The sequence below is a fragment of the Pelophylax lessonae genome (assembly GCF_965119305.1).
Source record: "Pelophylax lessonae genome assembly, chromosome: 5".
Lineage (NCBI taxonomy): Eukaryota > Metazoa > Chordata > Amphibia > Anura > Ranidae > Pelophylax > Pelophylax lessonae.
Genome location: NC_138772.1, coordinates 468,971,121 through 468,993,061, shown reverse-complemented (window position 1 = coordinate 468,993,061; position 21,941 = coordinate 468,971,121). Strand labels below are relative to the sequence as shown.

Here is a 21,941-nt window from a genome sequence, read left to right as displayed (position 1 = left end):
CTGAACTCAGACACATTACAGGTCTACCATGACCTGGTTACTGTTGTTGGGCCACCAATTAGAGGGCATCATACCAACGATGGTTCCCCACCTTTTTCCCAAAACACCAGATTTTCCACCCTTTCAAGGTCCCCAAACCGCCAAACGTCTGCTGCAAACTACCACCAACCCAAAGTAACCAAACAAAAAAGGGAGGGAAGGCGTTCATCTGATGGTTTCAATTCTCCAACTCTGTCACACCCCTGCCTGCAAACTATGCTCCTACACTCCTCCCCAGCACCCCATCTCTTCAGCCAACCCAGTAAACACTATAACTTTGCCAGTTATTACACAATTAACCCCACATATTAAGGTTCCCCTACCACCCTTTCATGTATGCCCTGCGCTTATCCATTTTATTCCTGGGTCAAGGCCTGGCTAAATGTTTTCTAGAATCTAAATACCATGGACAAACCTTTATACTAGCTTTGCTTTCATTTTTATTGGTATCTAAGTTTGATTTTTTGAATAATGCTACCATAATCTTTACTATTATATCTCTTCAGGGCATCCTTTTGACCCATATGTATTGCTTAATAATGCAGTCAGCAATGTTATCTGCTCCATAATATTTGGAGACCGATTTGATTATAGCGACGCATCATTCCAGAGGATGATCCACCTGCTAAGAGAGTCATTTGAACTGGCATCAAAACCTATTACTCAGGTAGCCATTCGTGTATAGTCTGTGTCTGCATTGCTGTCATATATGTGAATAAACAGACCTAATGAACCAACCATGCACCAACTATTTTGCATCTTTAACGTGTAACTTGTTAACAGCAGATAGCCAATCATAGTATTTAAACTATTCATAGGCTTATATTGTGATCCTGCGTTCATAAGTGTATCAACAAGTAATAAGGGTAATTTGTGTATGAGGAACTGTTACAATTGACTATAAAAGGGGCGGACTCAACCCCCATATTTGTATTGTTATGAAGAGCAATGAAAAATAAGCCTGTTGATTTTTTCTTTTGTAGTTCTACAAACTCTTCCCTTGGCTGATGAAGGTCCCTGGACCCCATCAGAAGCTTTTCCAAGTAATATGTACTTATCTAGGCTTCTTGGAAGACATCATCCAGAAACACAAAGACACCTGGGATCCCAGCATCAGGAGAGATTTTATTGATGCCTTTTTTGAAGAGATGGAAAAAGTAAGGAGGATTCTTCTGAAATATTTTTCTTTATCATATTTTGTCTTTTCTCATACTGCTTTGCCTCATGATAGGATAAAGGGAAAACCTTTTATGTTTGTTTCAAACGTTCCATTGAAGTAAATATACACATCTGGATATGCTATCGCCAGTGCTGGCTAACTTCCCTCTATGACAACCTGGTGTATAGTAAATTACAATGAATCCTGCCCAGTGCTACAATTGAAGAGTTATGTGGAAATATTTTTTATGCAGCAATTTCTGATGATTCTTGTGGAATCTGAAGAATTTCCTCCATTGGTGTTTTTTTTTTTTTAAAAGGAGCCAGGTGGAAAAAATTGTTAGACTTGTTAATTTTTGGCTAAACAGTGCCTACATCCAATCCGATGCAGGCAGTGTTCTGCTGTTCTGATGACTGGCGCCTCTGGCTGTCGGAATACAATAGCCTGCAGCAGGAAATTTGTCCATCTGCATTGTTTAGCATAAATGTATACAAGTATTATCGGTATTTTGGGTAGCTAAGTGGTTAGCACTTTTTCCTAGTATCACTCGGGCTGTCAGTTAAAATCCCAACTATGGGACTACCTGCATGGGATTGCATGTTCTCCCTGTGCGTGCATGGGTTTCCTCCCACACACCAAATACGTTGGTCCTAATATGTGTATGTATAAAAATGAATTAGACACTTTAGATTGTAAGCTCTTTGAGGGTAGGAACAGTGTGAGCGTACAATATACATGTAAAATGCTGTGCAAATAGTGTGCACTATACAGTATAAATACCTGTAATAAATAAGTATTTTAGCTTTAGACTATTGTTTACTTCTGCATGTTGCAGGAGAGTGTTCCTAGATAGAGACAGAAGATACTTCCTTAAAGAGGCAGAAGATACAATAGTACTGAGTTATGAATATGTATGTCTCTCCGGCAAATCACTTGGAGGTTTATTGCCAGTTGTGCATGCTGGGGGAGGATATAAATATGTACAGTGACCTTCTTTTCCTCCTGGGCTATGGCCAGGAGAGGGGGCTATGTTGGAGATCTTTTGTTTCCCAGGCCTGCTGCCCAGGGAGGGTGGGACTAAGAGAAGGCTCCATCCAGGAGGAGTGGAGTAGGATGATGGCTGCCTGTATGTAGCATCTTGAGATAGAACGTCGCTGCTGGAGAGTGTACTGGAAAGCTGGGTAAAGGCTGCTGCCAGTGGACATTGCAGGAAGTCAGATCCGCTCCTTCTAAAAGTACTTATGCTGCCTGTGATATTTTTCAGTCCGAAGAGTATAGACCAGGGGTGTCAAACTCAATTTAATCGCCGGCCGCATCAGCATTATTATTGCCCTCAAAAGGGCCGGTTGTATCTGTAAGACTAGATGTCCAGAGCATCCCCTACCCTTACATCAGACGTCAAGAGCCTCCCCACCATCAGAAATTGAGTCCCCCACCCTCCCTTACATTACAGTGCACCCCCTTATCTTGTGCTGCTGCTGGGAAGAAGCTGTAGGCATTGCTGAAAAGCAAAAAGTACAGGGTCTGGAGGAGGGCCAGAAAAGGGCTGGAGCTCTCCTGCAGCTGCAGGAGAGGTGCAAGGGCCACATGAAATGGCCTTGAGGGCTGGATTCGTCCCGCGGGCCTTGTGTTTGACACCTGTGGTATAGACTGTCAGTTTGGGTTCAAAGGCCCTTGTCCCTGTATTGGCTACGATGAGAAGTCTGGAGTTGCATTTTTGTTGTTTTTGGGTATTCTTTGCACTAACTCCCTCTCCTAAGTTTGCTTACTAATAAACTCTCTAAAGTGACTGTTGCCCAATTTTAAGGACTTTATCCTTAAGAGGTATGAAATGATATCCCATTGGGGCTGGGATGTCTCAAGGAAGACCCAAAGTTATCTAACATGGTCCCCACTGAGATGGTCATCTGAATTAGATGAAGTCACACAGTAAAGGTTACCATCATCTCATGTAGAGCATTACTTAAAACTTTTATATGAATAAAACAAAATAAATGTTTTCATTAAAATATACAATGACCAGCCACTTTTTATTAGGTACACCTGTTCAATTGCTTGGTAACACAAATTGCTAATCAGCCTATCACATGGCAGCAACTCAGTGCATTTAGGCATGGTGAAGACGACTTGCTGAAGTTCAAATTTAGCATCAGAATGGGAAAAAAAGGGGATTTAAGTGACTTTGAATGTGGCATGGTTGTTGGTACCAGATGGGCTGGTCTGAGAATTTTAAAAACTGCTTATTTACTGGGATTTTCACTCACAACCATCTCTAGGGTTTACAGAGAATGGTCCGAAAAACAGAAAATATCCAGTGAGCGGCAGTTGTGTGGAGGAAAATGCCTTGTTGAGGCCAGAGGAGAATGGGCAAACTGTTTGGAGATGATGGAAAGGCAACAGTAACTCAGATTACCACTTGTTACAACCAAGGTATGCAGAATACCATCTCTAAACGTTCAACACATCGAACCTTGAAGAAGATGGGCTACAGCAGCAGGAGACCACACCTGGTGTCACTGCTTTCAGATAAGAACAGGAAACTGAGGCTACAATTTGCACAGGCTCACCAAAATTGGACAATAGAAGATTGGAAAAATGTTGCCTGGTCTAATGAGTCTCGATTTCAGCTGCCACATTTAGATGGTAGGAACAAATTGGTCTGGCACTCACTGGTGACTTGTTAACACTATAAAAGTCATCTGTGCCACATGCTATTATTTCCAATTCTAAATTCAGATGGTAGAGTCCGATTTTGGCATAAACAACATGAAAGCATGGATCCATCCTGCCTTGTATCAACGGTTCAGGCTGGTGATGGTGGTGTAATGGTGTGGGGAATATTTTCTTGGCACACTTTGGCCCCCTTAGTACCAATTGAGCATCGTTTAAATGCCACGGCCTACATGAGTATTGTTGCTGACCATGTCCATCCCTTTATGACTACAGTGTACCCATCTTCTGATGGATCCTTCCAGCAGGATAATGCACCATGTCACAAAGCCCAAATCATCTCACCACTGGTTTCCTGAACATGACAATGAGGTCACTGTCCTCCAATGGCATCCACAGTCACCAGATCTCAATCCAATAGAGTACCAAGTCAATATGGACCGAAATCTCTGAGGAATGTTTCAAACGCCTTGTTGAATCTATGCCATGAAGAATTAAGGCAGTTCTGAAGGCAAAGAGGGTCCAACCCAGTACTAGCACAGTGTACCTAATTAAGTGGCAGGTGAGTGTATATGTGAATGCAATTCTTAAAAAAGGATAAGAATAATAGATATCACTATACATGCTTTATTTTTGTACATTTTAAAATTTGTTACTAGAATAAGGACAATCCCAACAGCACATTTACTGAGATGACTCTTCTGCACATCATAGCGGATCTCTTTGTAGCTGGCACAGATACAACCTCTAACACACTACGCTGGTCTCTTTTAATGATGCTGCACCACCCTCACATCCAGGGTGAGTATTTACTGCCTTTACCTAGTTAACCACTTTAATACTGGGCACTTTCACCCCCTTCCTGCCCAGACCAATTTTCAGCTTTCACTTTGAATGACAGTTACTCAGTCATGTAACTGTACCCAATCAACATTTTTATAATTTTTTTCACACAAATAGAGCTTTCTTTTGGTGGTATTTAATCACCACTGTTTTGTTATTTTTTGGAATATAAGTAAAAAAAATGAACGAAAATTTTGAAAAAAAAAACAAACAAAAAAAAAACACACTTTTTAGTTTCAATTATAACATTTTGCAAATAAGTAATTTTTGTTCATAAATTTGGGCCAAAATGTATACTGCTACATGTCTTTGGTAAAAATAACCCAAGTTAGTGGATATTATTTAGTCTGTGTGAAAGGTATTGTGTCTACAAGCTATAGTGCCAATTAGGGCTGCACGATATTGAAAAAAAATCACATTGCGATATTTTTTTTTCCACGATATATATTGCGATATTTTTTTGCAGCGGATCCTCTTCGTTGCGCATTTTTAGTAGTGAGGAATGTTGGCTGTGACTGAGTGGTGAGTGCCATGAGCAGTGGCACAGCAAACCAATCACTTTTGACTGTGCACTGTGCAACCTTCTGACCATACAGGGTTAAGGTGATGTAGGGCAGTACTGCAGCCTTCTGATTGTACCATACAGGGTTAATGTTACTGTAGGGAACTGGGTGGGAAGTATCACAGATATCAGTATCACAGGTTAAGAGGACCCCCCCCACCCCACTAGCAGAAGTACTCTCTTCTCCCAATACATATCCTCTTGCGCCCTCCTCCGCCTCCCCCCCCCCCCCATCATGTGTGCTACTTGCCCTTCCTGGTTACTGTGTGCCCCCTCCACTGTATCTATAACAATGCACAGACCTCAGATCATCAGCACGGCTCTGGCAGTGAAATCTCCCCCCCTCCTCCTGTCTGTTTACATCCAAACATGTGCAGGGGGAGGGGATGCTCAGTGAGATGTGGGGAGAGAGGTGTCTGCTGTTACAGGAGGATGATCGCTGCGAGTGAGACGGGCTGCAGATGTCCTGTGTGCCCCCTCCCCTTCCCGTAGGCAGCGCTGTGAATGATAGGACACACTTCTCTGCCTTCCACACTATCGCATGTCTGACGATGTGACTATCGTTCAGGTTCACTGCACGATGTCGATGTGCACATCGTATATCGTTCAGCCCTAGTGCCAATCATTAAAAATTTATCACACCCGATGCACTGACGGTCTATCTAATTTTTTGAGGCCCTGAAATGTCAGGACAGTAATGGCAAGTTTTAATTTTTTTCCACAATTCTTGGGAAAATTAAGAAATAATATATATTTTTTTTTACACAAAATTGTCATAAGTTATTTCTCACACACAGCATATGCATACTTGCAATTACACCCCAAAATACATTCTGCTACTCCTCCTCCTGAGTACGGAGATAAGACATGTGTGAGAGTTTTACACAGCCTGGCCGCATACTGAGGCCTAACATCCAAGTTGCACCTTAGAATTGCACAGAGTGGCCGCTAATCTCCTCTTTTCGGGTTCCCCGCCAGCACTCCTGGCCCCTCCCTTCTGTCCAGGGCCTTCATGAGAAACAGCTTCCCATGGGGGCACTTGTGCGTGCTCGCACCCGAGCTAATCTTCTGCGTCCATTGACACAGACAGTAGGACTCGGCCCCCCCACTCCCTCGTCACTGGCTTTGATTGACAGCATTGGGAGCCAACAGCTCCTGGTCCCCCAGCAAAGCCAGTGAGTTCAGGAAGTGAAGGGAGAGAAGAGCATCAGACGTGCACAGCGCTGGATCGAATGAGTTCTCAGGTAAGTAAAAAGGGGAGGGGGTGAGTAGGAATGCTGACACCTAAACATTTTTTACCTGAATGCATTTAGGTAAAAAATGTTTAGGCTTTAGCCGTGGTTTACAATGATGCTGCTTTGAAATCGTGCTACCTCACTTGAAGTAGCACAATTTTAAAGTAGCAGGTCAGTGCAATTTCAGGTGCTACTTGGCTGACATCTGTGCCACTTAATTCACAGATGTCTATGCAAGTCGCACCTGAAACTGCAAGAAATAGTTCAGAAACCGTTTTTTCAACTCGGCGCGACACCGCAAAGTCAGAGTCACCCCTATTTGAACAGTTCCATTGCCGAAAATATGGTGCGACTTGTCATGCAATTTGGATCTGTCAAATCGCATGACAGGTCGCACCGGTGTGAACGGGGGCTAACAACCACTTTAAGTTTGCTAGAACACACTGTATTATAAGCACAATATCTAAAAATAAAATACTTGTTTTCACCTTTTTGATCCTGCTGGTCCAAGCTTCTGGGTGGATCCCGACCATTTAGTCAGGATCTTTTCAGAGCCTGGACTGCGACGTCCTGTGATTTATAGGAGAAGCATAGTCAGAAAAAGCTTTGGCTATAATTCTCTATTGAAGTGACACTAAAATTGAATTTTTCATATAAAATACGTTTGCCATTATGTACACTTAATTCCACAATGTACCTTTTGTTGTTGGCCTTCCCCAGATTTGCAAAATCCTTTTTTGTAGTTGCTCTGTTGAGACTTCCTGCAAGAGGGTGGCTATGGTAATTCTCCACTGTCCAACTATATAAGGGAATGTAGCCATAATCCTTGGGGCGCTCCCGAGATGGTCTCCATGAATGTGATCCTACTGCGCACGTGTTCCTGAATTCACTGCACTGTTTTTTCCCACAAGTTTATTGATAGGTGGTTTATTGTGCTTTTATTGTGCCTATTACCACGAACGGTAGGATCCAGCATTAAGATATCAGGGATGTGTGCCCAGTAGAATTACCTGCACAATGATTCACAGGTGTTGTAGTTTAAAGTGGTTGTACACCTTCACATCTACCCACTGAAGGGGCTAGGTAATACACAGAGATTAAACAAATTCTCCTTTATACATTGTACCTGCTAGTCTTTAGTCCTCTCTTCTCTACAGCTGTTCAAATACAGTATTTACACAGCATTTTTCAGTTTTAGGGGGCAGGGGTGTAGATTTGATTTCACACGCTGCACAGCATAGAGCACAGAGCTGAGTGCAATCTGAGACCTGAGTGGAGGGAATGGACACACCCCCTTCTACACAGTCTCATAGGGAAACATGCAGGGCCGAGGCTGTCAATCGCCTGCTGTGTGATGAAGACGGCAGGGCTATCTCCTTGGGTTGCTTGGTGTCTACATAGACTGTTAGAAGAAGTGATTTATGTAAATAGCAGAGGGATTAGAGAGGTTTACAACCACTTTATTGACACTATGATGTCAGTCTTTAAAACATTTTATAAGAGCATAAATTTCACTCTAATCTCTGAAAAATGTTGAATGTTGGGGGTGGATAGTAATTAACCACTTCAGCCCCAGAAGATTTTACCCCCTTCCTGACCAGGCCCTATTTCGCGATTCGGCACTGTGTTACTTTAATGGACAATTGCGTGGTCGTGCGACGCTGTACCCAAAAAAAATATATATCCTTTTTTTCCCACAAATAGAGCTTTCTTTTGGTGCTATTTGATCACCTGTGCGATTTTTATTTTTTGCGCTATAAACAAAAAAACAGCGACAATTTTGAAAAAAAAAAAAACAATATTTTTCACATTCTGCTATACAACATTCTAAAAAAAAAATAAAAAAAATCTAAATTTCTTTACCTTTTAGGCCAATTTGTTTTCTGCTACATATTTTTGGTAAAAAAAAAAAAAATCGCAATAAGCGTATTTTGATGGTTTGTGCAAAAGTTATCACGTCTACTAACTACGGGAAAGATTTAAGTCATATTTATTGTTCTTTTTTTTTTACTAGTAATGATCTGCGATCTGCGATTTTTTGCGGGACTGCGACATTGCGGCGGACAGATCAGACCCTTAACTGGGTACCAGTGACATTACTACAGTAATCAGTGCTAAAAATATGCACTGTTACTGTAATAACGCCATTGGCAGGGAAGGGGTTAATCCTGTGCGGTTAAATGTGAGTCTAGGGGAGTGATTCTAACTGTAGGGGGGCATGGCTTCTGAGATGACCATAGAGACATGTGATCCTATATAGCAGGATCACAGGGGCTCCTTGATTATCCCAGGGAGAAGGATGGTCGGCTGTGTTAACAACAGCCGACCGTCCTTCTCTTTCAGCGATGAACAATCGCGGGTGTTAGGCGGCAATCGGGGCCGCCTGACACATGCATCGGCTTCCCCGCTGATGAGCGGGGGCGGGAGCACGCCGCTGGCCCTACCCCGATTGTGTCAGGCGGAAATCGTGGCCGCCTGACACATGCATTGGCTTCCCCGCTGGTGAGCGGGAGCGGGAGCAAGCGCCGTACATGTACGCCGATTTGCCTGGGAGCGGCTGCCTGCCGCAGCAGTTGGATAGGAGTTAAGGAGATAGTGGTACAGGACACCTAGGAAGATAGGGTAAAGGTATTACATGTACTAACAACTGAATATTGAATAATGATTTGTAATGTCCTTTTGAAACAGAAAAGGTTCATAAAGAAATAGACCGTGTGATTGGAAAGGATAGGCTGCCTACAATAGAAGACCAGTCCAATATGCCATATACCAATGCGGTCATTCATGAGGTCCAGCGCTATGGAAATATCCTGCCGATGGCTCTTCTCCATATGACATACAGAGACACCAACATCCAAGGTTTTGAAATCCCCAAGGTAAAGACTGAGGGCGTGTGAAGGAGAAGGGGAAACTTGCAGGTGGTATAACCTCTTACATTCCAGCTATGTTATCCAGCAGTAGAACAATGGGGTTGATTTAATAAAACTGGAGAGTGCAAAATCTGGTGCAGCTCTGCACAGAAACCAACCAGCTTCTAGGTTTTAGCCCTCGTTCACAATGAACGTGGCTTTGAAGTCGTGCGAGTGCATCTGAACTCGCACAATTTCAAAGCTGCATTTCAAAGACATCTGTGAAGCTTAATGCACAGATGCAGAAACTTCTTTTGGAAATCAGTGCAGCACCGCAAAGTTGGCGTCACACCGATTGGGACCCTCCCATTGTTGGCAATAGGGCTGCAATTTGGCATGTGATTCAACCTGTCAAATCGCATGTCAAATCATGCCGATGTAAATGGGGGGCTTATGGTCAAAGCCTAATTGAATAAGCTGAAGTTAGAAGCTGACTGGGTACCATGCAGAACTACACCAGATTTTGCACTCTCCAGTTTTACAAAATCAACCCCACTGTGTGTAGAGACTAAAAAAGCTGTAATTTTTTTTAGGTTGAACTGGTAATCCATTTTTCACTTTATGTGATTGTATTCTTATCTTGTACAGAGGTCTTATAATCTGACAGAGGAAAACATAGAGATGCCTTCAGATAACTTTAGTCAACTTCTGTAGTATTCCAGGAGCCCTGAAACCCCAGAGTTCTCACAAAGGAAATGGGACATCGTTAAAAATGCTATCCCAAAAGACCAAAACACTCTAAAGGATAACAAAACCTAAGACCAAAAAATTACATATATTGCAGCTTACATTGACATTCCTTAAAAGAGTTGTAAAGTCAGAAGGTTTTTTAACTTAGACCACTTTCACACGGGCTTTCCAATCAGGTCCGCCTGTCAGTTTTTCAGGCGGACCTGATCGGACCCTCCATGCACCCTTATGGAGCAGCGGATGTCAGCGGTGACATGTCCGCTGACACCCGTCGCTATCCTATTCGATCTGTCAATGAAATCCAGACAGATGGAAAGCATTTTCAGCAAATACAGAAATTACCTTTGTAATTTGTCCATGTCACATCCTATGAGCTGCAGGGTAGAGTATCTTCCTACCTAGTTATTGACCACATACTACTTATTGCCCTGCCCCCCCCCCCCCATGTAATGGAGGTTAAGAGATACAGACAAATTTGTAGTCCATATCAGCTGAGCAGCCTACAGTGACAACCATGCCTTTCTTTCACATACAGTGGAGGAATGACACCCAGAGAAAGAAAGGGTGTTATTTGCAAGATTACCAGGTGAAAAGAAAGCAGAAAAAGCTTGAAAAAAAGAAAAATGCAACTACCACACCAAGGACTAGTATGCTGCAAAATATTACAGAAAGTCCAGTAAAGAATTTAGAAAAAGAGAGTGTGCTTTACCGGAAAACAAAAGTCCAACACCAATAGACTGGGCTCTTGTATTCACATCCAAGGTCTCTGTCTAGAAAAGCTTCATATGTGTAACATCACGTGTTCACTGCAAACAACACATATATGAGCTTACAAGAGCACATGTGACTCTCAGTGTGTGAGAAGTTAAATAACGCTTTCACTTGTGTGGTCAGCCTATGGGACTCGGTGATCGTCCATCTATCAACCGCTCACACACATTTGGCTGGTCCAAAACTCAGAGAATGATGTAAAAACAGAGCACCAAGCTTGCATAGTGTAAAATCCTCTGTATGGTTAATATACGATTATTGGCACCCACAAAACTACAATTCCCACAATTCAATTTGGGATTGCGCATGTGTGGTGATGGTGACATCACAACTTCGAGCTTCACCCTACACTTTGGCCAAAACCATAACTGGTGTGTCTAAAGGCCCGTACACACGTACCGATCGTCGGCATACAAACGTCGGTGGACGAAGGATCTGCCGATTGTACGCGTGTTAGTATGGTGCCTCCGACAGATGTCTGCGCACAATCCGCGGACAAAAGTCTTTCGTGCAAACATGAAAATATTTGTATGCCGACACCAGAACGGACGATTGTTCGCCTGTCAGTACACAATTCGGCCGACAGACCGCAGATTTGCAAGACTGGGCATGCTCAGAAAATAGAAAACACAGGGAAAGTTAACCATTACATGACATCACTTCTGCAGTCGGCGGACAAAATTCTTGTGCTGTCCTTGTGCTGTCTTTGCACTTTTCAGCAGACACCGACATCCCGGGGAGAAAAGAGGAACATTTGTAAGCCGACCATCGGTACGTGTGTACGGGGCTTTAAACCATCCTCTCAACAAACCAGAAAGCAATGGGGCTTTATACAGGGTACTTGGGCAAATTCACAAACCAGGTAACCCTTTAGTGCTAAGTAGGTAAAAAAAGCATTACTTCAATAGTGTGCAAAACATGAACAAAACAAAGAGAGGAGCATAGAGGATATAGTGTGACAAGCTTTAAAACAACAACATTTATTGTATAAAAAAGTAAATTGCACTCACAGACACATTAACCACTTAAGCCCCGGAGGATTTGGCTGCTAAAAGACCAGGGGGTATTTTGCGATTCGGCACTGCGTGACTTTAACGGACAATTGCGCGGTCGTGCGACGCTGTACCTAAACAAATTTGACGTCCTTTTTTCCCACAAACAGAGCTTTCTTTTGGTGGTATTTGATCACCTGTGCGATTTTTTTTTGATCATGCGCTATAAACAAAAAAGAGCGTCAATTTTGCAAAAATAACAATATTTTTCACATTTTTTATATGAAATTCCCCCCCCCAAAAAAAGTAAAAATCAAAATTTTTTAACATTTTCAGCCAATTTGTTTTATGCTACATATGTTTGGTGAAAAAAATCGCAAAAAGCGTATTTTGATTGGTTTGCGCAAAAGTTACCGCGTTTACTAACAAAGGGAAAGATTTTTGTCATTTTTGTTGTTTTTTTTTAACGCGTAATGGCGGCGATCTGCGATTTATTTTGCAGTACTGCGACATTGGGGCGGACAGATCGGACCCTTGACTGACATTTTTGACACTTTTGGGGTTACCACTGACATTTCTACAGTAATCAGTGCTATATATATATGCACTGTTACTGTAAAATTACACCGGCAGTGAAGGGGTTAACTTTATTTGAGAGGGAGGGGCTGTGTGTGTCCCTAGGGGCGTGATTCTAACTGTGATTGGCTGTGGCTTGAGCTGTAGGAACAATGATCAACGGTCCTACATAGTAGAACCGTATGATCAGTGTTTCTACACAGGGGAGAATGACAGGCGGCTTGTTTACACTAGCCGCCTGCCTTTCTCCCTCTCCCCCGACGATCGCAGAGTGACCGGCGGACATTGGGTCCGCCGGTCACACGCCCGGGGGGGGGTCCGTGACCGCGCGGGAGCGCGCCGCCGCCGGCGTGCGCTCGCTCCCCAGAGCCTCACAGGCTAGTGACGTACCGATACGTCACTCTGCCTGTGAGGGGCTGACCGCCGCAGTATATGTACTTGTGGCGGTCGGCAAGCGGTTAAGGGGTGTAGCTTTACAAGGCATGAAAGGCAGATGAAGCACACACATGTGCCTGGAGGATCCGATGCCAGGAAAGCCTCACCACTGAAGTAGAGTACACAGCAGAGTTGTGACCAGCATGTGTCAGGGTGCCAGAAAACCAGACCAGGTGCAGTTAAAATAAAGCAGTTTATTGGAGCAAACAACAATAAACGCACAGCAAGAGTGAGGAAGTGAGAGCAGGAACAAGCGGGGGTCAAGCCCAGAAGCAGGTAGTCATCCAAGCTGGGGTTGAGTCCAGAAGTAGGTAGTCTACCGATGCCGGGTCGTCTGCTGATGTGAGGTCGAGAGCCAGGAGAGTCGTCATGATGCAATCAGAGTTTATAAGAGGCAGCAGTCGGCACATGTTCAGGATGGGTGCCGACAGGAGGGCAAGGTAAGACTTTGACTGCATGGCAGAGATGCCACTTGTCAGTTGGTGCCTGCCCACCTGAAAGTCATCCTTGTGGAAAAGTACTGTTGTTGGTAGGGGACGTGTTTCTGAGAGATTTCATCTTTCTCCTTTGAACATTGCAAAGTGATCTCCTTGAAGATGGCTGCTACACTTCTACATTATTAAATATTACCCCTGTCCACACTGAAGAAGGATAGCACAGCAGTAACAAAGGAACAAGCTCCACAGCAGTTATCCACCACAGTCCAGGAAACCAAAGCACTTTCTTTCCTGTCCTATTGCGCAAATTAAAATACTGTTTAGATGACATTTTGCCTAGTTATAACAATCTCATAAAATAATCTTTATGGGGCAAAAGTTACCAGTTGGGAAACATGAGAGCACATGCCCAGGCGTGGGTGTGTAGTATACTCAAAAAAACAATGCGCATAAAACATATTGATAATTATGGGTTTCTTTGCTCTGTACTTTAGGGCACCACTATCATACCCAATCTAACATCTGTTTTAAAAGACGAGACCATTTGGAAGAAGCCACATCAGTTCTACCCAGAACACTTCCTGGATTCCGATGGAAAGTTTGTAAAACAAGAGGCCTTTATTCCCTTTTCTGCAGGTATAGTAAGCTCAGTCATTGGCAATTGTAGTTGTAAAGCTGAACTCCAGGCAAACAGCTAAATTCACATATAAAATAAATATTATTGCATTGTTTTACCTACCTGTGCCACACAGCACATAGCTTTGTGTTAGGGGAGGGAATTTGATCTTTCTCTGCTGTAATTTCATTTTCAGTTCACTTTCCCACCTAGTGACTGGACAGTGAAAGAAGAAGTAACATATTTCTCTGTCACTCTCTTCTCTCCTCTTATCAGCATGAACTGATTTGCTCTTTGTGCTCTTTTTGCCTCCCTACTTTTTGAGCTTTTCTTTACAGTCCACTGCCAGAAGGTAATATCAAGTCTTTGCCAGGTACTCACACAATGCATGTACAGTATTTGAAAATATTTAACAATGTACCATTGGTTATAGATTTGCATTTGTTTATCTGCCTGTAGGTCAGTTTTAAAGGGTAGGTCCAACTGAAAGCATTTTTTTTATATGTAGGGGGGGCATGTTAGGCTCCATTAGCACAAAAAGAAAATGACTCCTGCGCTTGAGGGGTGGCCTTGCAGCTGGTATCCAAAAATGCGATTCAGGTCTAGTTGTAGTAGTCCCGGCGATGCTGCCACTCTCAATGGGACGTTGTAACCCAAACAGACTCTAGAAAAATAAATGGACAGAGGGCTCCCCAGCCTAGCGCATTATCATTAAAACTATTTATTGTGAATAGACATACACATTATACACACAAAGCAAATGTGAAACACAGGCAAACATAAGCAATGCGGGACCACCAAGGGTCTCCACTGGGCATCCTCTGTGCCGCAGGCCATGGAAGGATGTGGACCTCCAAAAAATCACCTACGCATTTCGGGGTGTTCCCCCTTCAGAGCTAATTGGGGGAGTGAGTAGTAGCGCTTTTTGTATTCTAAAAGTATTCTAAAAGTTCACATGATCAAGTACAAATGCTCCACCCCTTGTGGGTGAGTCAAAAACAAAAATAAAAATAATAATGAAAAGAGGATGCCCAGTGGAGACCCTTGGGGGTCCTGCATTGCTTATGTTTGCCTGTGTTTCACATTTGCTTTGTGAGTGCGAGTGAGTGAGTTTTAATGATAATGCGCTAGGCTGGTGCGCCCTCTGTCCATTCCTTTTTCTAGGCTCCATTAGCCTCTGCCTTTTTAATTTGTTATGATAGATACTCCAAAATTCCCAGGCCCTTATCTACCTGAGAGTTTTTTTTTTTGTTTAATAAATTTTTATTAAAGTTTTGCACAATGCATAATGAGAAAATTACATCCACAGTATGTTCAGCAAATACATAACGTTTTAGTAGACTAATCCCCACCCCAACAGTGTGGTAACAATAGCAAAACACTGCACACATAGACTGGTTTTAAATAATATAATATTTGACATCATAACAAACTGGGGACAGCAAAAAGAGGATAGTAAGAGAAAGAATGAAAAATGGAAACTATAGGAGGATAAGGAGCAAGAAGAGGGTAATGAAAGGTAAGAGAAGAAAGGAAAGCCTGCCTCTGGGCTTGAGGAAGTAAACATATGATATTCCTATAACCTTATAATATTCATGATATCACATTAGCGTGTAACGCTCCTGCGTTTCTTATATGGTGTGGATTTTCAGCTGCAGAAATAGTTCCACGTCAGTAGTCATGTAAGAGATATGCTGAGATACCATTCCCAACCTCAATGACTCATCATGTGTGGAAGGTCTTATTTCAGCCAGTAAATACACACAATTAGCAAGCTGGTTCCTAGAGTGACTTTATATATGTGGTAACACAATGATGAAGGTTGAGGGATAGGTTGAGTGGAGGTGGTAGGTGATAGACACTTGAAGGTGAGACAGTAGCAGATGGATGCAGGAAGGTTTAGCAATGTTGTATGATAGCAGATGATAGAATAGCAGGTGGACATACAAAAGAGATCAACCCAGTGCAGAAAAGTAGCAGTAGTCTCAAGAGCTAGCAATCTAGTTTATGCAGATGTGATAAACAGTCTCTACTATGCAGAGCTAGATAGTGTAAGCTTAGTATAAGTTTATAGAGAATTCCCCTGCGGGGTACTTAGCACTATTAGCGATACAGCCGAAGGGTGGTTCAGGAGAGGCGGATGATCCAGTAGCGGGATACAGGGATCAGCGCAGCGAGGTTCCGTCAGCGAAGTAAGCTTGCAAGCATGGAAGCTTCAAGCAAGGTTAGCATCCAGATAAGGGTGTTTGAACGAACACATGTGAGTGAGAACCGACGCCTTAAATAGCCATCTAGTCCGGCGCTGAGTGATGACAGCTCCAGTCTTAAAGGTGTATGCGCACCTTTCCAAAAGTAAATGGTAGGGCGCATACACTTGTGGAAAGTGTAATTTAGGGTACCAAAGGTACCGGAACACTACAATACCCCCCCCCCCCCCCTTAAGGCCTGCTCCTGAAGGCCTCTGGAGCTGGTTTGTCTGGGTATCTCGCAGGAAAATTGCGGATTAATCTAGGGGCATGTATGTCAGAGGTGTTTAGCCAGGTGTCGTCTTGGGGCCCATAGTTCTTCCATCTAACCAAGTACTGAAGTCTTCTTCTGTAGATACGAGAATCCAGAATCTCTTTTATCTCGTATTCTTCTCCACCTTCAACTTGTACAGGAGGGGGAGGTGGAATATTAGGCCTTATTCCTTGGTCCGGAACATGGGGTTTTAGTAGCGACACATGGAAAATGGGATGGATTTTTAGGTCCATTGGCAATGTAAGCTGCACTGCAGCTTTTCCAATAAGTTTCTTGATTGGGAAAGGTCCCAAGAACAGAGGTCCAAGCTTTTTGCTAGGGATCTTCAGTCTCAAGTTTTTTGTTGAGAGCCAAACGAGGTCCCCGATAGTATACTGTGGAGAAGGTCTTCTACGAAGATCATAGTAATTCTTTTGTTGACTGTGAGCGTGTGCAATGGTAGTATTTAGTAAACCCAGAGAATCCTTTATTTGGGAAAGATAGTCTGAGGCTACTGGGTTATTTGAAGGAAGGATGCGTGGAGGGAGAATATAGGGATGGAACCCATAGATCAAGTAGAACGGACTCTGCTTGGTTGTACTGTGAGTTGCGTTGTTGTAGGCAAATTCTGCCAGGGGGAGAAGATCCAACCAATCATCCTGTTGGTAAGAAGTGTAACAACGTAAATACTGCTCGATGCATTGGTTGACTCTTTCAGTCTGTCCGTTGGTCTGCGGATGGTAGGGAGAAGTGAGCTTCCGCTCAATCCGTAGTATGTGACATAGTTCTTGCCAGAATTTAGAAATAAATTGGGATCCACGGTCAGACAAAAGAGTTTTTGGGATACCATGTAATCTGAAGACATGTTTCATCAGGAGTTCTGCCGTTTGTTTGGATGAAGGTAGTCTGCGAATAGCAATGAAATGTGCCATCTTTGTCAGATGGTCCACTGACACCAAGATGGTATTAAATCCTTTGGAAGGAGGCAATTCTACGATGAAGTCCAATGACAGAACCTCCCATGGAGTTTGGGGTATTGGTAGACTGCATAGTAGACCGGATGGTCTCGTAGTGTCAATTTTGGACCTGGCACAGACATTGCATGAAGAGACGAATTTTTGTATAGATGTTTTCATGTCAGGCCACCAGAATTGCCGAGAAATCAAATTGAAAGTCTTTGTCATACCCATATGTCCTGCCATAGGCACATCATGCGATAATTCCAAGATCTTGGTGCGTAGGGTAGGTGGTATGTAAAGTTTGTCGTTGTAGTAGAGGAAGCCTTCTGCATCGGTATTTAGTTGTGGTGGGGGTGAATCCAACCTTATACCATGCAGAACCTCTTCCTTCAAGGAACGGACAACTCCAATAATGCGTTTGTGAGGTATTATAGGAACGGAAGGAATTTCAAAGTAGTTTTCTTCAGTTAGTCGTGATAGTGCATCCGACTTTTTGTTCTTATCTGCAGGTGTGTAGGTCACTAGGAAGTTAAACCTTAGAAAGAATAGTGACCATCGTACCTGTCGATGCGAGAGAGTTTTGCTAGTCTGAAGATATTGGAGGTTTTTATGGTCCGTGTATATAATTATTGGTAATTGGGTGCCTTCGAGTAAATGTCGCCAATTCTCCAGAGCCAATTTTATAGCAAGCAGTTCCTTCTCACCCACGGTGTAATTTATCTCGGGACTGCTCAGGGATTTAGAAAAAAAGGCGACTGGATGAAGTGGTGAAGTGGGGGTAGGTCGTTGGGAGAGTATTGCTCCTACTGCCAGGTTTGACGCATCTACCTCCAGAATGTATTGGAGGGATGGGTCTGGATGGCGTAATATGGGAGCGGAAGTAAACCTTGTCTTTAACAAGTGGAAAGCCTTATTTGCTTCTTCTGACCATTTAAATGGTATTTTTATGCTAGTGAGCTGTGTGAGGGGTCTCACAATAGCAGAAAAGTTTTTTATGAACTTCCTGTAGAAATTTGAAAATCCCAGGAATCGCTGTAGCGCCTTGCGTGTAGTTGGTGTAGGCCAATCCTGAATGCAGGATATTTTACTCATGTCCATCTCGATTCCTGTTTTGTGTTTTGGATATGATGTAGCCTAGAAAGAGTACCTCATCTTTATGGAACAAGCATTTCTTCAGCTTCACATAAAGATTATGTGCAAGCAATCTCGATAATACAAGTCTTACATGTCTTATGTGTTCAGACAGGGTCCGTGAATATATAAGTATATCGTCCAGATATACCACAACACAGACATCTAGTAAGTCTTTAAAAATATCGTTTATAAATCGTTGGAAAACTGCAGGGGCATTGCCAGGGGCGTAACTACAGGGGTTGCAGGGGTTGCAATCGCTACCGGGCCCCATGCTCCAGGGGGCCCGGTAGCAAACCAGTGGGTGAACTTCTAGGATCTCAAAGGTCACATTTGCGACCGGGCCCTGGCATTTCACCACTGTGGGGAGGCCCCAAGATTGCAGGAAGGGGGCCCACTGCAGAACTTGTGAAAGGATCCTGATGCGGGACCATAATAAAAGGCCATGCAATGAGAGTAAAGAGCCCCAGGATTAGTGGGAAGAGCACCGGGCTTGAAGGGAAGGGCCCCGGCCAGGGGTCTGGGGGGGCCCTTCATGGTTTCTTGCATCGGGGCCCTGAAGGTTCTAGTTACGCCTCTGGGCATTGCATAGGCCGAATGGCATCACAAGATATTCGAACAATCCGTATCTAGTTCTGAACGCAGTCTTCCACTCGTGTCCATCACGGATTCGAATGAGATTGTATGCTCCTTTCAGGTCTAATTTTGAAAAATAGGTAGCTCCACGCACCTGCTCAATGAGCTCAGGGATAAGCGGTAGAGGATAGCGATCTTTTATTGTGATAGCATTCAATTTTCTGTAGTCGATGATAGGTCTGAGACTTGAATCTTTATTGCGAACAAAAAAGAGTCCTGCTGCTGTGGAAGAAGTGGAAGGTCTAATAAAACCTTTTTCCAAATTCTCATCCAAATAGGTTTTGAGATGGGCAAGTTCATCCTGTGAAAGAGGATAAACATGACCGAACGGCAATTTGCTATTTGGGAGTAGATCAATGCTACAATCATAGTCTCGATGAGGAGGTAATGCTTGAGCATTTTTCTCAAGAAAAACCTCAGAAAGATCCTGATAACATAGTGGTGCAATCTCATCTGTCACCACAGACAGAATCTTCCCGGAAAACGGGAGGTTACACGTTTCCTCGCAATAACAAGAAGGGAAGGTCAAGGACCGTTTCTTCCAATCTATGGTTGGTTGGTGTGTGTGCAACCAGGGAAGTCCCAACACAATGGGAAAGTGGGGTGATGGTATTAAATCGAAGGTAGAAGTCTCCCTATGAGACTCGTTAATAGTGACTAGAAGTGCTTGTGTCTGATCGGTGATCGGACCAGAGGATAACGGAACACCGGTAATAAGACTTACTGAGACAGGTTTGAGTTTAGAAATAATAGGAATTTTATTTAAAGCAGCAAAACATATATCCATATAATTTCCACAAGATCCTGTGTCAATCATGGCCTTAGTAGTAATCCTGTTCTGGTCCCAATGTAATGTCAAAAAAACAGAAATGTAGGGGTTAGTGAATGAAGTTGTCAATCCTCCTAGAGAGACATGTGAACACTCACCCTTCTTTTTGTTGACTAGGGGACAGACGTTTATCTTGTGATCCGGGGATGCACAGTACAAGCAGAGATTTTCATTTCGTCTTTTGGCTTTTTCCATAGTTGATAGCGGTGGGCGTATGGTTCCTACCTCCATAGGAACGGCCAGACTCAGAGAGGAAACGGATAATGGCATTCCCATCTTTTCAGCCTTTCTTTCTCGTAGTCTTCTATCTATGGTAATACTGAGTTGTATTAATGCATCCAGGGTTTTTGGCAGATCCGCTCGGGCGAGCTCGTCCTTAACGGCTTCTGATAGGCCAAGCCTAAATTGGGTTTTCAGAGATGCATCATTCCATTCTGAATCAAGGGTCCATCTCTTGAACTCTGCGACAAAGTCTTCCACAGGCCTCCTTCCTTGTTTCAAGGACCTTAACTGAAGATCAGCAGTACTCTGCCTATTGGGGTCATCATATAGGCTAGTGAGCTCTGCCAGGAACAAGGCATAGGAGTTGAGAAGCTGGTCGTTTTTCTCAAAAAGAGAATCTGCCCAGGCTCGAGGATCGCTTGATAGGTAAGAAATAATAGTACAAACCTTAATGTGATCAGTAAGGTAGGTACGAGGTTTTAGCAAAAAAAGTAACTCACATGCGTTTTTAAATTCGCGAAATTTTTTGCGATCGCCTGTAAATACCAAAGGGGGATTTATCTTGGGTTCAGGGGACTGAGCAGAGGTAAGTTGTGTCAGTCTAATTACCTGCTGCGACAGAGCCTGATTGTCTTCTTTTAATTCAGCAAGTGCGTGTATTAACGCAGATACTTGCTGTTTTAATTGTGTCACCTGAGTGGTTATTTCTGCTGAATCCATTTTTGGGTTCGTTCAATCTGTAACGCTCCTGCGTTTCTTATATGGTGTGGATTTTCAGCTGCAGAAATAGTTCCACGTCAGTAGTCATGTAAGAGATATGCTGAGATACCATTCCCAACCTCAATGACTCATCATGTGTGGAAGGTCTTATTTCAGCCAGTAAATACACACAATTAGCAAGCTGGTTCCTAGAGTGACTTTATATATGTGGTAACACAATGATGAAGGTTGAGGGATAGGTTGAGTGGAGGTGGTAGGTGATAGACACTTGAAGGTGAGACAGTAGCAGATGGATGCAGGAAGGTTTAGCAATATTGTATGATAGCAGATGATAGAATAGCAGGTGGACATACAAAAGAGATCAACCCAGTGCAGAAAAGTAGCAGTAGTCTCAAGAGCTAGCAATCTAGTTTATGCAGATGTGATAAACAGTCTCTACTATGCAGAGCTAGATAGTGTAAGCTTAGTATAAGTTTATAGAGAATTCCCCTGCGGGGTACTTAGCACTATTAGCGATACAGCCGAAGGGTGGTTCAGGAGAGGCGGATGATCCAGTAGCGGGATACAGGGATCAGCGCAGCGAGGTTCCGTCAGCGAAGTAAGCTTGCAAGCATGGAAGCTTCAAGCAAGGTTAGCATCCAGATAAAGGTGTTTGAACGAACACATGTGAGTGAGAACCGACGCCTTAAATAGCCATCTAGTCCGGCGCTGAGTGATGACAGCTCCAGTCTTAAAGGTGTATGCGCACCTTTCCAAAAGTAAATGGTAGGGCGCATACACTTGTGGAAAGTGTAATTTAGGGTACCAAAGGTACCGGAACATTACATAGCGTAAGAAGCCGATTGTAGAAAGGACAACCAGCATGCCCAAGTGCGATATGACCTAGTGGACAGGCCTCTATAATCCATAGTCATGTCTTCCATACGATAAGTTTGATCTAACGCAGTAAGCCACTGCTTAATTGTAGGTATTGTAGGCCCCTTACAATAATAGGGAATTAGAGACTTGGCT

At 43.3% G+C, this 21,941-nt stretch overlaps 1 protein-coding gene across 1 annotated transcript in view; it reads left to right on the top strand.

Moving 5' to 3' along the window:
- LOC309556556 (uncharacterized protein) overlaps positions 1 to 21,941 on the top strand; it is a 113,985-nt gene that overhangs the window by 20,554 nt on the left and 71,490 nt on the right. Inside the window, exons 4-8 of the mRNA XM_082259004.1 lie at positions 546 to 706; positions 1,023 to 1,196; positions 4,528 to 4,669; positions 9,197 to 9,384; positions 13,813 to 13,954. Coding sequence (XP_082115130.1) covers positions 546 to 706; positions 1,023 to 1,196; positions 4,528 to 4,669; positions 9,197 to 9,384; positions 13,813 to 13,954 — 807 coding nt within the window. The remainder of the gene's footprint in view (positions 1 to 545; positions 707 to 1,022; positions 1,197 to 4,527; positions 4,670 to 9,196; positions 9,385 to 13,812; positions 13,955 to 21,941) is intronic.